This window comes from Haliotis rubra, unplaced genomic scaffold (assembly GCF_003918875.1).
Source record: "Haliotis rubra isolate DU_JTF1 unplaced genomic scaffold, ASM391887v1 Scf85, whole genome shotgun sequence".
In the NCBI taxonomy this organism is placed as follows: Eukaryota; Metazoa; Mollusca; class Gastropoda; order Lepetellida; family Haliotidae; genus Haliotis; species Haliotis rubra.
This window is the reverse complement of record NW_025767579.1, coordinates 2,100,689-2,117,009: the sequence shown is the minus strand read 5'-3', so window position 1 is coordinate 2,117,009 and position 16,321 is coordinate 2,100,689. Positions and strand designations below refer to the sequence as shown.

The 16,321-nt window shown below is 36.3% G+C and overlaps 1 protein-coding gene across 1 annotated transcript in view; it reads left to right on the top strand.

Moving 5' to 3' along the window:
- Window positions 1-15,852, top strand: part of LOC124262662 (26S proteasome non-ATPase regulatory subunit 3-like) — a 53,457-nt gene extending 37,605 nt beyond the window's left edge. The window contains exons 10-11 of the mRNA XM_046697168.1: window positions 5,741-5,791; window positions 15,116-15,852. Coding sequence (XP_046553124.1) covers window positions 5,741-5,791; window positions 15,116-15,193 — 129 coding nt within the window. The 3' untranslated portion in view covers window positions 15,194-15,852. The remainder of the gene's footprint in view (window positions 1-5,740; window positions 5,792-15,115) is intronic.
- Window positions 15,853-16,321: the final 469 nt, after the last annotated feature.

Here is a 16,321-nt window from a genome sequence, read left to right as displayed (position 1 = left end):
ATTTAATCCAGATACAAGACAACCCATAGATAACTAGGTGACTTCCAAATTGAAACAGAGGTTAACACAGACACTTGCTTGCTCAAGACTAATTTGTGAACTCAGTAAATGGACGTGCAGGCTCAGTGAATAATCAACAAGTTACATGTACACAGTTTCACATATAAAATCAAACAGACAACACAATTGGTGAAATAAGTTACCAGTGTATCAGTAAAAGGCCCTAGAATTACTTTATGTTCACTGGTGAATGTTAAGAATGTTGTCAGTATTTGTGATGGTGGAAGCTGGCAGGAATTTGCTGTAATGTATCCAGACCAGACTAGGCAAGAAACAAGTTAGATGGAGAAAGGCTCTCAATACGATCTCTTGACACCCAGCCTTCCAGATAATGTTCCAACCAGAAATCAATAGAATTGTCAATCCTGGCATGTTCATGTGCATCATAGGGACAGATAACTGTGATTCTAGCTTGAAAATCATTCCTAATGCTTCATTCACTGCTTTTGACTGTGGTTCAAATCTTGCCACGGCAGCGCTTAATATCTTTTTACCAATAGGTGTGGGCCTGCAGTTTTTAAACGATCTTATCCCTAAAATTAGGGAAATCATTGACTGTCATAGCATATTTTTGAAACTATCGTAGCCTCTATGATATCATAAGATTGTCTCAGCTCCGCACCTGTTGTAAGTTTATGTAATCTTCATCCAAGATGGCAACCTACTTTGCAACAGATAATATGCTTTATATTCAAAATATAATATAAGTATATTTATTTTGTTAAAGTTTGTGATTCAAATTGACTCTTCAAACACATGAAACAGCATAAAAGATTTCATGTAAGAGATACTGTTAATTGCAATAGCTATCAGATTAACAATGGAGTCAATAGCCTAAAATATAATTTCTATCAATGGCTAATCTGAAATTAGTTTGAACCAACAAACCTTTCAATAATTTGGAAAGGCAGACGGTGTCAGGAGGGCACCATAGTGACCATGAGCTTCTGTGTAACTCAGGGGCAGGTTATCTTAGTTTAGGTTTAGTTGGGAGCAGTTTCCCTTTGTATATATCTGCCATCGCTTGATGAGCCCTAGCTCAAAGGTTACAGTTTTCCTATAGTGCAAGTTCCACTGTCATTTCTTCAGTATCACATTTGTATCAATGCTTTTGTCTTAAGTTTGGCATTTTATGAAAGTAATTAACCTAGATAGTAAAATCATGATAATGACCTTATTAATTTGTCAAAATGATGATAGCAAAAACCTGTGCACAAATGGAAGCAATTAGAATTCTCCAGTGTTTTAATGAATGGCTATTTACCAGTGGGTTTCCATTCTCATTGGGATTTAAAGTGTCTTTAAAATTTAACTTTGTCCTATCTTGAGTTACTTTAATTCACTGATGTAAACCCGTCACTAAATATCATAATATTATATATAATACCACAACAATCTTAATTTTTGCATTCACTAAACCGATACAGAAAAGATATTTTGTGTTGGTCTTTTCAACATGTAAACAGGATTGTATGAAGCAGTATTGACATACATACCTATTGACTTGAAGGCACATCTTCAGTGCTGATGGTATCATTCAAGAACAAAGTCCCTTACTTTTGGGAGCGAGGGGTTGAAGCGTTCACTCATCACGCCGAAGATCCGGGTTCGATTCCCTGTATGGGTACAATGTGTGAAAAGCCCATTTCTAGTGATATTGCTGGAATATTGCTAAAAGCGGCGTAAAACTAAACTCACTCACTCCCTACTTTCAAGCCTTGACTTTGCAAGCTACATGTTTACATAACAGCATGCGCATTCTTAGTGGACCTTTTGAAGCGAAAATAGTGGAGTATGTTTTGGCACGTTATTTCAATTATAATAGTAGTTGTGTGGTGACACTGCTCTTATTTATTATATTGTTTTTTGCATTTGAAAAATGTCATATCATTGGCTTGCAAATGCTTTCATGTTCGGGTAGTCTTGGCATCTTTTATCAAAGAACAAAACATGTAGATGATGGGTTATATGTAGGATTTCGTGGACAGTCACTCATATAGATGCCTGTAAAACAGTATGTGCTCACAGTGCAATAATGATTGTCATGTAAGTTCAACATTAGTTTTTATTATTATATTATTATTATAGGATACTTATATAGCGCACATATCCAGGCAACTAGTGCTTGCTCAAGGCGCTGATATTTTTTCCCTCGATCATTGGATGTCAATCTCAATGGCACATCGTATTATCAATCTCAACTCCCTGGGGAGTATACAACTCTTGCAGCCACTAGGCGCACCGAGTTATTGTGGCTTAGTAAGCAGCGAGGACATCTATGATCTGACAGGTTTGCGACAGTTTCAAAAATGTATCTTATCTTTAAATATAAGTCTTTCAGATTAATCATAGCTAGGTTTGTTTGAAAATCTAGCCCTGGAACTACAGATTTATGATGTTGTACCTTTATAAAAATTAGATACACATAATTGTTGTGGTTTGGTTTTGGTTTTGTTGGTGCTTAACGCGATATTGCAATGATAGTTTACAGTCTGGTAATATAAACAATTTAATTTGTTTGTAACCTACACATGCAGTGTTTGAAATTAACAATGAAATGAAAGAATCCTTGTCCTGTCATACCACACATGTTACAAGTTTAAGAATTGGTGTCAAAATTGTAAGAGATGATTTCAAACATTGCTTCTAACAATTTAATGTACAGGTTTCCCAGTAAATCCTGATCTTGTTTTTGGTTTGTTAAAGGCTAGAAATTAACAAAAACCTGCTGGCCCAAGATAGGTGAATAAAGGGAGGAGCTGTTATATTTCCTTTAGTACTGCAGCTTTGAAATCATGTCAGTGTCTTCACTGCAGTTGATACGTTTTGTAGAAATGATAATCTAATCAGTTTCTAACCCAATGAACCAGTTTTGTCTACAAAAATGAAGTGTGAATTTTATTCTCATAAACATGTGTTTTCAATTAAGATACATATGAATAAATGTTAACAAAACAAGATATTTTTTAGAAAAACTTATTACTATGAGAATGGAAATTATAATTGTTATTAAAAAACTTAACAATGCTGAGTGTTACAGATAGAAATTCGCATTTTGTCATAATAGATAATGAAATCCTTTGTCCTTAGTCGTGAAACACATAGTTTCATTAAGCCTCCTAGATCGTTGTTCAACTGGATCCCATTAATGTATGCAACCTTTCTGTGCCGAAACATGATATTAATTAGGAAAAGTGAATTATCTCCATGATACTGCCAAAACATAAATCTTGTTGCCTCATGGAATAAAAGGCAGTATATCAATGATCTAAAAGGTAACCGGTGAAATTAATAGAATGATAGTTTTGAATGTTAATTTGAAATTCTATGTTTGTATTAATCAAGGTAACAGGAGACAGCTGTTTTCTGACAGTTTCATTTTAGACATTTTTTTATCATTATAAATATTTTGTTATTAATGGCATGTTGAAATTAATGGGATCCTCAGTGCCTTTGTTTTTTTTCGCTTTATCAGTTAAATCTATAGATCCTTTGAGTTACATGCTTACCGTAATTAGTCAACTGAATAGTAAGGGCTGGCTATCGATAGAGATGATAAATCTCAATAATCATTCACTAAATATCAATCGATTATTGATAAATAACCAAGAAGTAATTTAGAGGGAAAATTCCCTACAAATATGAAAGAAATCAGTAAATTTCACATCACTAGTGAGTGGTGATATATTTAGGCTTGGATTAGGAACAAACTACTGTCATGAACATAATTTAGAAGTAGCCCATGCATAAAGACTTTACTTGTTGTAATGTCTGAGTAAATTGAAACATTATTTCATCACAATAGTTTATGAAAGATATTATCAACAAACCTTCATATCAATAATCATTCATATTTTTTGCCACCAATGGTATTTCCAATGATCGATCATTTCAGCCAGCCATACTGATTAGTCATCAAGAACTGTATATTTAACAACATATATTTTCTTATATAATTTTGGGGTTCAGAATGTACTTAATGTACTTGTAAGAATGTCAAAATACTATATTCTTTCATATACAGTTTCCAACCATTACAATGCACCTATGCCACAGTTCTTTTTGTCATCAAGTGTAAGAACTTAGCTAAACACTAATAAGACGATGTGTTTGTTGAAATTTTGTAAATTACCACTCTCAAACATGGATATTGCTAAAATCGGCACAAAACAACTCATTCACTTAATCTCCATGTCATTGCATATGGAGACATCCCTGAAGGATAAGCACTGTTCCTGCATTAGGAACAACACAAAACCCTTTAACTTGTTGCTAGCAATAATTATGTGGGAGAATATGCTGCACTGCACTCAAGTATGTAAATGTCACATTGTTTTGTGTACAGGGTTTGAAATTCTATGTATTAGAGTGCCAATGGCGATGTTAAAGTTGTAAAGGCACAAATGGAGATGAGTTCCTGGTGGCTGAAGGGCACACTTAAAGGCTTCTCTTGTTTTTTTCTCCTTTTTTTAAAAACACCCTGTGGTAATATATATTTATTCAACACCAGTGATGAATGTTCTCTGACAGAAGTACACTCTGCGAACATCTACATGGATATTCAAACGGTTTATGCATGTATGATACATAAAATAAACTGGAAATTCAGAAATTGAATAGGAAGTTGTGATGTCCATAAAACTGAAGGGTACATTCTTCAAGATTACAACTGCTAAATATCCTGCCTATCACAACTTTCAGAGTGCCCTGTGACACACCTTTAAAAGACCATCTCTGTGGTGTAGTGGTTACAGCGTCCCCCCGGAGAGCGGAAGGTCACGGGTTTGATCCCCGACCGTGTCATACCAAAAGACGTTAAAATATGGTACTTGTTGGTCCTGCCTGGCGCTCGGCATTAAAAGGTACAACAAGGACTGGTCGGCTCGGAGTCAGTATAATGTGTCTGAGTGGGGTATTCATGCTTCACTGCGGCATGGTATCTCAGTGGGCTGGCACTATAAAACCAGCTTCAGTCTGGGCTAGTACAAGCAGCCGCACATACACATACACACGCATGCACGTCGTCATATGAGCGAAATATTCTCAAGCACAACGTTAAACCCCATTTCACCTCACCTCACACCTTTAAAAAGGTACATGTTATCCCAGGATAGGTGATTAGCCTGGTTAGTGTTAAGACTGTTATGACTAAGACCTGGTTTTGATTTTCCATGTTTGTAAGTGCCTACAATCCATACGTTGTGTTTGAAATAAAAGGGGCTTTTGTTGGCGATCAGGTTTGCTGCTGTGGTGTATGGTGTACATGTTTAACTTTCAACATTAGCCATTAAAATGATGTATTACGTTCACTGCCAATGTTGTACAGAGAGTTCGTGCATGGAGAATTAGTCCTCATCCAACTTGATCACACAGTCCTATTTAGTTGCCTTGAAGGAGTTGCATCCTTTGTTTTCTCAAGACATAGTGATCATGGGTTTGAATCCTAGATTCTCAGCGTTTCTGATATTTGATTTATCCACTCCCCCGTCACTTTATCAGTTAATACAGCAAGACAATTTCAGTCTACTTAAAAGTTGAATATTTGCTGACAGTAATCACAAATCTGTGCAATGTCATTGAGCCAGATTTGTACCTAGTCTTCTTTTCACAAAGCACTAATTTAGTGTTTATCTTTAAACAAATGCTTTACAGGTCATTTATATGATTTTTATTTTTCCAGGCAATGAGGTTCCCACCCAAGTCTTACAACAAAGATCTGGAATCTGCAGAGGTGAGTCAACAGTGATTTATGTTATAACATGGGACAGTGCTTTATGTCACAGATAGATGATTGCACTATACCACTGACAAAATATGTCTGTTCAAAGTCTCCTTCAGTGATTGTGATGAAGACATGAAACTAGGTACCAGTTGTTTAGATTAATTGAAATTGTTGAATTCTGTGCTTACAAGATACATTAAGAAAATAAATTCTCAATTAGAACCCGAAGTGTGATAAACCCTCATGTGATATGCAACATATTCTGGTGATTATGCTTCCCCTGGAAATCTTACAACATGATTGGATTTTCATGTCCTTATTAATGCTATGAAATAAACACTTTTGACACTTTATTAAAACTATACAGTTTCAGATTACAATATTAACATCAATTTGATATTTCTATGTTGAGTGAATACTGGTTGAAATAGCTGTTGCGCCCACTCCTTTGATGCTCTAGTGTGCTATCATATTCCAGCAACCATGGTCCCTGACACTTCAGTAATCATGTACCCTGTTGTTCCAGTAATCATGGGCCCAGACACACACATAAAGTGCCCTGACCCTCCTTCATGATCATATCATATATACCATGTGCCCTGATGACCAATTAATCGTGTGCCCTGTGTCTCCAGTCATCACTGCCCAGATGTAAACAAAGTTTATATATTAACAGTCAGTTGCCTTGTTAATTTCTACAGAAGGGAAGGACATTCTTGTTCCAGCACTGACTAATAATAAGCTGTTTGATATTAAATGTGAATGATTTTTGCCCGAAGCTGTTATTAACGTGCCATTCTATTTCACTCATAAAATATTCAAGAAGAAACAGTAATTACATAGTCATTTTCAACTGAGATTTAGATGTTCCACAATATTACAGCTTATTGTGAAGAAATAAATAAGGATCATGAGTACCAGTTTCGCCATTTATACACTTTGTTACGACCCAGAACAGAGCAATATCAACTGATTGCGATAAGCAGTGTCTTTCTTTGGTATGGGATGGAATGTGGTATAACCTCAGTGAAGCTCATTTAGCACTGATGTTGTACGCAGTCATTTCCAAAGGGATAATTTGTCTCCTTAATGATGGTAGTTGTGCTCTGAGTAAGATTAAGTTTCAAATGTGATTTTGACTATGAGACTATCTTCCTGTTATCTGAATAATGTTTGTTGTCAGTCCCGAATCAATACTCACTGTAGACTTATATGTCAGGCTAATTACACTGATCTGTTTTAATTTTTAAAATACTCCCATACTGACAAATATTTTGAAACATTGAAATTGATGTTCTACTTTTATCTTTGTTTTAATTGGCCAGTCAAAAGTCGCAGTATGAAAATTACAATAAAAAGGGTTAAATGGGGGTATTTAAGCCTCCCCAATGAGTGTTTGAAACTTAGCATTATCATCAAGCGGTCCTTTTTGTTATTTATGGAGTTGTTTGATAGAACTGTAGAAGAAAACCTCAAAGACAGCCCTGAACGTAGAACACTGTCAATCTTTCATGAATTACAAAAAATGCAAAAACACTAAAACTAACAATTGTATGATTACTCGAAAAATATTTTGAGCAATATCATTATATTTAGTCTCTGGCAGCTGCATACACATTGTAGAACAAAACCTATTACAGAAGGGAAAATATGCTTATGTCAAAATAGTTAACATCCTACTTTGATAATATCCTTCATACCAAAACCAACACATTCATACAATTTCATGCCCCAAACAATGTAAGATATTTAACAACACAATTAGTTTTTGTCTATTTCAGCATTCACAAGCATATTGTTAATCCAGTTGGCAATGTGTAGCACATGTATCACATGTGATGGATCATATACAGCACAATAATCACATATGTGATATGATGCGTAGCACATGTATCACATTTGATGGATCATATATAGCACAATAATCACATATGATGTGATATGATGCATAGCACATGTATCACATGTGATGGATCATATACAGCACAATAATCACATATGATGTGATATGATGCGTAGCACATGTATCACATGTGATGGATCATATACAACACAATCATCACATATGATGTGATATGATGCATAGCACATGTATCATACATGTTGGATCATATACAGCACAATCATCACATATGATGTGATATGATGCATAGCACATGTATCATATGAATATACAGCACAATATGTTGGATCATATACAGCACAATCATCACATATGATGTGATATGATGCATAGCACATGTATCATACATGTTGGATCATATACAGCACAATCATCACATATGATGTGATATGATGCGATGTATCATATATGATGGATCATATACAGCAATAACAATCATCATCACATGATGATGATAGCACATGTATCATGTGATGGATCATATACAACACAATCATCACACATGATATATATACATGCACATCACATCATCACATGTGATATGATGCATAGCACATGTATCATCACAATCATGATGTGATGTGATGCATAGCACATGTATATGATGGATATATACTGCACAATCATCACATGATGTGATATGTGTAGCACATGTCATATATGATGGATCATATATAGCACAATCATCACATATGATGTGATATGATGTGTAGCACATGTCATATATGATGGATCATATACAGCACAATCATCACATATGATGTGATATGATGATGTAGCACATGTCATATATGATGGATCATATACAGCACAATCAGCACAATCATTACATATGATGTGATATGATGCGTAGCACATGTATCATATATGATGGATCATATACAACACAATCATCACACATGATGTGATATGATGCATAGCACATGTATCATATGATGGATCATATACAACACAATCATCACACATGATGTGATATGATGCGTAGCACATGTATCATATATGATGGATCATATACAGCACAATCATCACATATGATGTAATATGATGCATAGCACATGTATCATACATGTTGGATCATATACAGCACAATCATTACATATGATGTGATATGATGCGTAGCAAAGGTATCACATATGATGGGACGTGATGTTATGCGATCAGTTAAAAAGACTAAAGACTTGTTATCAGTAAACCTACCTGTTTTTTCTATCATCATTCATACTATGTAAAGTATGCCCTTTTATGCAAATCATTAATTTTAAATAATTAGTTAGTTTTCATAACAAATCTCATTGAACACAGGATCCACCCCTAAATTTTATACACTCGTAAAGAGGATTTACTTTTCTCGCTGAAACTCATTCACTCATTTTCCCACATAGACACAGGTGGTATTTTTTATGCTAAGAGCTCTTGTTTTGAAGCAAAAAAATTAGAAAGACTAATAACAAATTTACTTCTCAAACTCCAAGTTGATTAAGATAGCTTGTAGTCAGCTAAGCCAAATAGGCTGTGACCAAAGCAAATGGTGTGAGTACACTCAACTGTTTGTATGGGGCTACATGGTGTGTGCTGCCCTACTGGTCTAAAAAGCCTGTGCCTACTTCCCACCTCCTTGCCCTGTCCCTGCCCCGGACACTTCTTGCTGGCCAGCAGACCCAAATATACATAGGCTTTGGGGATGGAAACTCTCAGGAAAATTTCTCAGGGACTGATGTGGAGTCGCTGAGGAGTATTTGATTTATGCTGTTTAGAGTAGAACTTTCAACTACGTTATACAAAGGGATCGTGCTAATTAATATTTTGGATGTAATTGCTTCCCATTTTCAAGGTCATGGCTGAAAACACAACATGATAGTATTTCATGAAATGGAATTTTGACAAAATTTCAACAATTTTGCATCTTTGCACAGACAATCTCCTGTTGCTAGTGAGTGAGTATGTTTCTACGCTGCTATTAGCAATATCACAGCAATATCACAGCAGGGGACACCAGAAATAGGCTTCACACATTGTACCCATGTGGGGAATTGAACCCGGATCTTCAGCATGATGAGCTTTAACCACTGTCCCTGATGCTAAATCTTGATCTTGTTCATTTGGTCTTGAAGTCAGTTATACAATGGTTTCATGGTATTGAATTAAAGCTATTTTAGGGCCACTTAATGGGGGCTAGGGCAGTGGGCACTCCCAGCCACTTGAGACAGTAACCTCACAAAACCCCTACAGCTTATAACAACAAAAGGGTCGGTGGGGTAGCCTAATGGTTAAAGCTTTGGCTCGTCATGCCGAAGACCCGGGTTCGAATCCCCACATGGGTACAATGTGTGAAGCCCATTTCTGGTGTCCCCCTCCGTGATGTTGCTCGAATATTGCTAAAAGCGGCATAAAAGCCAAACTCAGTCAGTATAACAACAAAGTTCATGGTCTAGTGCACTGCTAATCTCCTGCCTGTTACCTATTTCATACAATGGACCAGGCCAAACACTTTAGAATGAGGAGAATGATTTTAATGAGCAATAACCAAACTAAGAGTTTGAGATAATGGTTTGAATGGAAGATAACAAAAATATTTTAACAAAAGTTTAACAAATAAATGCATCACAAACTTCAGGAAACAAAATATGAAAGAAACGTTTTGTGTGTTTGAGATAGGCAGAAGTCCGCTAGAACCAAACTTAGACATTAAAGTGCATAAAATAAAAAAAGCAATAGCCACACAAGTGTCAGCTTATACTGAAAAACAGCCCCCCGTCTAAATGTAAATCAAGCAATCCAAATCTTTGAATGTTGATTATGACAGTTAGTCATCCAATATTATACGAAACATATTTTATGTGATATTATCTGAGGGCATACCATTATCCAAGAGGTACCAAATGACGGATTGTTTTTTATTTTCTGCAATTTGTAAAAGAAATATTATACCCCAGTGTGTTGTGATGACTAACATCTCGTTAACCACATTACCCACATGTGAAATTTTGGATATGGCTTTTCTAATAATTTTTTCAAAATAAAATGGAAGCTTTTCAAACATTGGACATCGAGAATATAGTTAGGCTGACTACTTTTTGAATGCCCCTCGTATATACCACCCCAAATCATCTTAAATTATTTATCTCAGTCTACTATCTCCAACACTATTACAACTGATATTATTACGATTTGCAAAATCTGTCTACTCACTATGTACATCAGGAAGCTTTAAAAAAGACCCAGTTCAACACTTAATTAATCTCAATTATTTAAAATGAATTGTTAAAACCCTACCAACAACAGCACAATCTTATTCCCTTCTCATCTGTATTCTCTGTGCAGCTTAATCTCACACTGTATGCTCCACCCTGTAATTTCTCCTTTGGGTCAGTTCATTATAAAAGTAAAGGTCCGCTAGTTTGCCGGCTATAGTCTGTTTTCAGTGATTAGTTGTCACCCATAGTCATTTGGGGGACATGAGCCTTTGGCATACTGAGTTCGAAATCATTAATTACAAGGCACCAATTTGTTTTGAGTGAACTTGATTTCTAGTAACTGATTTTAGTTAAATCGAATTATATTAGCTGAATTGAGTGAAGCTTATTCCAATGATTATTTCTGAAGTTTTGCCTGTGTGGGGGTTATGGGATGTAGGGACTTTGGGAGACAACCGTTGGGACAAATCATGCAGCCCCGCTTTGTCTTCTCATGAAGTTGCTGGCAAGGACTTTAATTAGTGCCCCAACTATATGTGTGAGGATCACTAGAAGTAACACTGAACCATGGAACATAGTCTGCCTCTAATTTTTCTGTGTTTGGGGCAGATTATTAAATGAAATGTGCATGCCATACACATGATGTTTTAACATATGACATGTTGGCCCTAGTACTTGGCATATGTGTTCCTAAGTTAGAGACTCAGGTGAGCAATTGAACTGATATCTGTTATTTATGTGTTAGTGTTGTTATCCCCTGCCGCGCGTTTAGCGCGAAGCGGGGATATAGTATTAGGCTTCGTCCGTCCATACGTCGGTACGTACGTACGAATTGGAATATCTTAAGAACCGTTCACTTGATTCTTTTCATATTTGGTACCTAGGTTCATCACAGTATAAGAAAGGTCCAAGTCAGGTTTGGTGACTTTGACCTTCATTTCAAGGTCACAAGGGGACTTTAGCGTTTTACCTGCATGTTAAGCTACCTCAAAAACCGTTTCCTGGATTCTTTTCATATTCAATACCAAGCTTTATCTAGGGAAGGCGCAGGGCCCAGTCGATTTTGGTGACCTTCACATAATTTTCGAGGTCATGGCGACACTTTGAAGATTTCAGCATGTTAAGCTATCTCAATAACCATTCACTGGATTTTCTTAAGTATATGACACCAAGAAAAATTATCCAGGGGAGGCTGGAGGCCTAGGTCGATTTTGGTGACCTTCACTTAATTTTTAAGGTCATTACGATGACACTTTGCAGATTTCAGCAGCAGATTATTAAATGAAATGTGCATGCCATACACATGATGTTTTAACATATGACATGTTGGCCCTAGTACTTGGCATATGTGTTCCTAAGTTAGAGACTCAGGTGAGCAATTGAACTGATATCTGTTATTTATGTGTTGTTATCCCCTGCCGCGCGTTTAGCGCGAAGCGGGGATATAGTATTAGGCTTCCGTCCCCATGCATCCGGGTATCGTCGATGCGCATTTAATTGGAATATCTTAAGAACCGTTCACTTGATTCTTTTCATATTTGGTACCTAGGTTCATCACAGTATAAGAAAGGTCCAAGTCAGGTTTGGTGACTTTGACCTTCATTTCAAGGTCACAAGGGGACTTTAGCGTTTTACCTGCATGTTAAGCTACCTCAAAAACCGTTTCCTGGATTCTTTTCATATTCAATACCAAGCTTTATCTAGGGAAGGCGCAGGGCCCAGTCGATTTTGGTGACCTTCACATAATTTTCGAGGTCATGGCGACACTTTGAAGATTTCAGCATGTTAAGCTATCTCAATAACCATTCACTGGATTTTCTTCGTATATGACACCAAGCATTATCCAGGGAGGCGCAGGGCCCAGTCGATTTTGGTGACCTTCACTTAATTTTTAAGGTCATGATGACACTTTGCAGATTTCAGCATGTTAAATTGCATGTTAGGATAGTCAGCAAGATATCACCAAAAATATTCACTGGATTTTCTTCATATTTGACACCAAGCTTCATCTAGGGAAGGCCCAGGGTCCAGTCAATTTTGGTGACCTTTACATAATTTTCAGGGTCATGACGACACTTTGAAGATTTCAAGAACTGTGCGCTGGATTTTCTTCATAGACTTTCAAGACTCCCCTTGAATGTTTTTCAATAAGCAATTTCTTTAGTACTATTTTGCATATTTCATACACTATGACATTCATGTCAAAGTCAAAGTCAGTCTTGAAGATATGTGTGTTTGAACAACTAAAGAGCAAGATATCAAGAGAGGTTGACTGGTCATGTTTTTGTTGACATTTAACCTCATCTTAAAGTTTCATTACTTTATAAGAAAGATTTGATAATTTGAGGCGGGGGATTATGTCACCTTAGTGACAATGCTGTTTAGTAATTGGTTTTAGTTTCCACCTAATGAGTCAACTATTATAGGTTTAATTAATTATTCATCCGTAATAACAATTGATTGTGAGAAAATGTAGGTATAATGAAATGAATGCAACATGTACAAAAACCTGAAAGTCTGATGGCAGACATTTCATGGCCAACTGCTGCTATGGTAAAGTATCATCTAAATTTTGTGTTCTTTATCATTTGATATTAACATGAATTATACAGGTAATGAATGTCCAACATGTTCTTTTCTTACATTTATGATTACCAGGTAATTTATATCTTCAACCGGTGAGAAGTCTTGAACTGTAACCAATTCACAATAACAGGCAACTGATTCTTATGTTAGAAAATATTCATTCCCTCCTTCTTTTCATACCTTGTAAGTAGACCACAAAGGAATATCATAGCCAACACAAACCAGAATATTGGTTCAGTCCCGCTGTCACAAGTCAACTGAAGTGAAACAAACCATAGAACAGCCTGAATATATCTGTATTTTACAGAGAGATAGTCATTCTTTTCATTCTATATTATCATTGATCTCATGAATTAAGATGTCCCTCTCATTGCAACAGGTTTTGTTATTGTCTAATGGATGACATTATGACATATTTTTGTTCCTATGACTGGATCATTGTTGTACTTCAGCTTTAGGTGTTAGTTAATATATACTGGAACATTACCGCAGTGAACAGTTATGTCAGGAGCTCCTGCTTGTGGGCTCAAACCCCAACTTCCTCATGGTTATGTCCCTTTGATTTATTTACTTGGAAATTTTTAAAAATAATTCAAGAAGAAAGATTGAAAATTTGCGGGGGATATAGAAGAGTTCCGTCCGTCCGTCCGTCACGCTTTGTCCAAAGCATATCTCCTAAACTATTCATGATAGCTTAACCAAACTTGCTCAGCCAAGTCAGCGATCCTGACAACCCAATCTCTTTAGTCGCCTCTTACAACAAGCATGGGTTGCTGAAGATGAATTCTAAGCAGGATCTTCATAGATAAACATACACAGTTTATTATTCCCCGCAACAACGTCGAGAGATAGTCATTCTGTGACTATGAGGATGTCATCTTGTCTGGAGCAGATCTCCTAAACTATACATGCTAGCTTCATCAAACTTGATACACATTTCAAGCATGATCCCTAGATGTGCATTTTGGGGTGTAGACCCAGATATGAATTTTATTTTTTGCTGTTTCCATGGAAACATGACTTGGGCTGTGACTATGAGGATGTCATCTTGTCCGGAGCAGATCTCCTAAACTATCCATGCTAGCTTTTGAAAGGCATTTAGAAGTTGGATGAACATGAATACATGACACGTTTTATGGATAACGACTTCTTTTTTATTCTTTACATGACGTTTCAGAGCTAATTCTTGCTCCTTCATCGTCAGAGCTAATTCTTGCTCCTTCCATCACCTGATAAAAGAAGCAAGAATTAGCTCTGAAACGTCATTTAAAGAATAAAAAAGAAGTTGTTATACATTCATATCCATGCTAGCTTCATTAAACATTTGCATTAAGCAGTATTATAAGTCGTTATGGTCTTGGATATTTAGCACAGCATGTTTAAGACAGAGATAGACTTGACAAGGAAGTTTGTTCTTTTAATACAAATTGCCACCATCAGGTTTAATGAAGGATATTGTTTCACTCACCAGTGTTTGAAGTTAAACCTGAAAGTGAAAGAATTGATTTTACTGAGTCTGTCTTGAGCCAAAGCTCAAAGAATAGTAGTGACCACGGTCACTTGTTTCATGTGCTTTACCCACACTAAAAAGAAGAATTACTGTTCCCAAAGAATTGGTTGAGACCCTAAGTTGCTGCTGTTTTGTTGCAGGATCGCAGAGAACGGGAACAGCAGGAGTTGGAGAGTGCTAAGGAGATAGCTGATGAAGATTTTGATGGATTTCCTTGAAGGCATAACCGCCACAGGAAGAAAATGTGTATATTCACTCAAGGAGCAGGTGTAAAAATTGTCCAAAGGTGTTCAACCTTTGCATGTTTTTGGTGACTAGTTGCAAGTGTTTGACACTGGCACAAAGCATGAAGCTACACCAGCATCATACCACCTCACAAACCTGTCATAACATTACATATTCCGAAACATCCATAGTATGTCAAATTTTCTCCTGATTATCTAATTAAGCCTTGGAAATTCCTCAACAATTGCTTTTGTCAAATTGTATTTTTCTGTCATACAATGACCATGAATTATTCCATAGTTGATCATTGGTTGAGACACATAGAAACATGTTTTTCCCAAGCTGAATGAGTTTTTGGGAATGATCCAGTTTGCATGGAAGCTTTGTCTATGTGTAAATACTATCTTGACATGAACGTAAAATTGTGACAGTTTTGTGAAGCGGTCATTTAGGGATGATTTAGTTCGTAAATGTTGCCTGCAATTCATGGATGTGTCCTTTTAGTCTAAAAATAAGACACTTCCTCTCACTTTAACACAGTGGCATTTCTCATTGTTTATACCATCCATTTAGATGTTGCCTATATTCAATGTATCTGAAAGAATGTTCCATCAGTAACTGGGAGAGCATTATTGTAAACTTTGTCTGAAAAGATATATATCAGGTTTTTAAGAACTGGAATCAAGAAACACCAAATTTAAACCGCTGCTGAGGAGTATGTCCAAGAAGAAATACTGTAAATATCACTGAAACACCATTTGCCTATCGATGCAGCATCTTGAAAATAAGTTTGAAGGTCATTTTTCTTAATGTATCCATAATCCCTTATCTACACCACGTCTAAAAGAATGTGCGAAATTGGCACATTCAGTTTCAGCATACAGATAACTGCCGTACATCTGACAATCTGATTTTTAAAATTGGGTAGCTTAAATGCTGGATTTCCAGTGGTTGTGAGACCGCCAGTCTACAGGAAGTGTTTTTTGCTGTATACTCAGTACAGTTCATAAGTTGTTCAAAAACTGTCCATGATAAGCCTGATTTGACAGCTCTTTGAATTGTATTGGAAACATGTGGTTCAACTGGCAGTACTCCAATAGGATCCATTAACAGTTACAGCT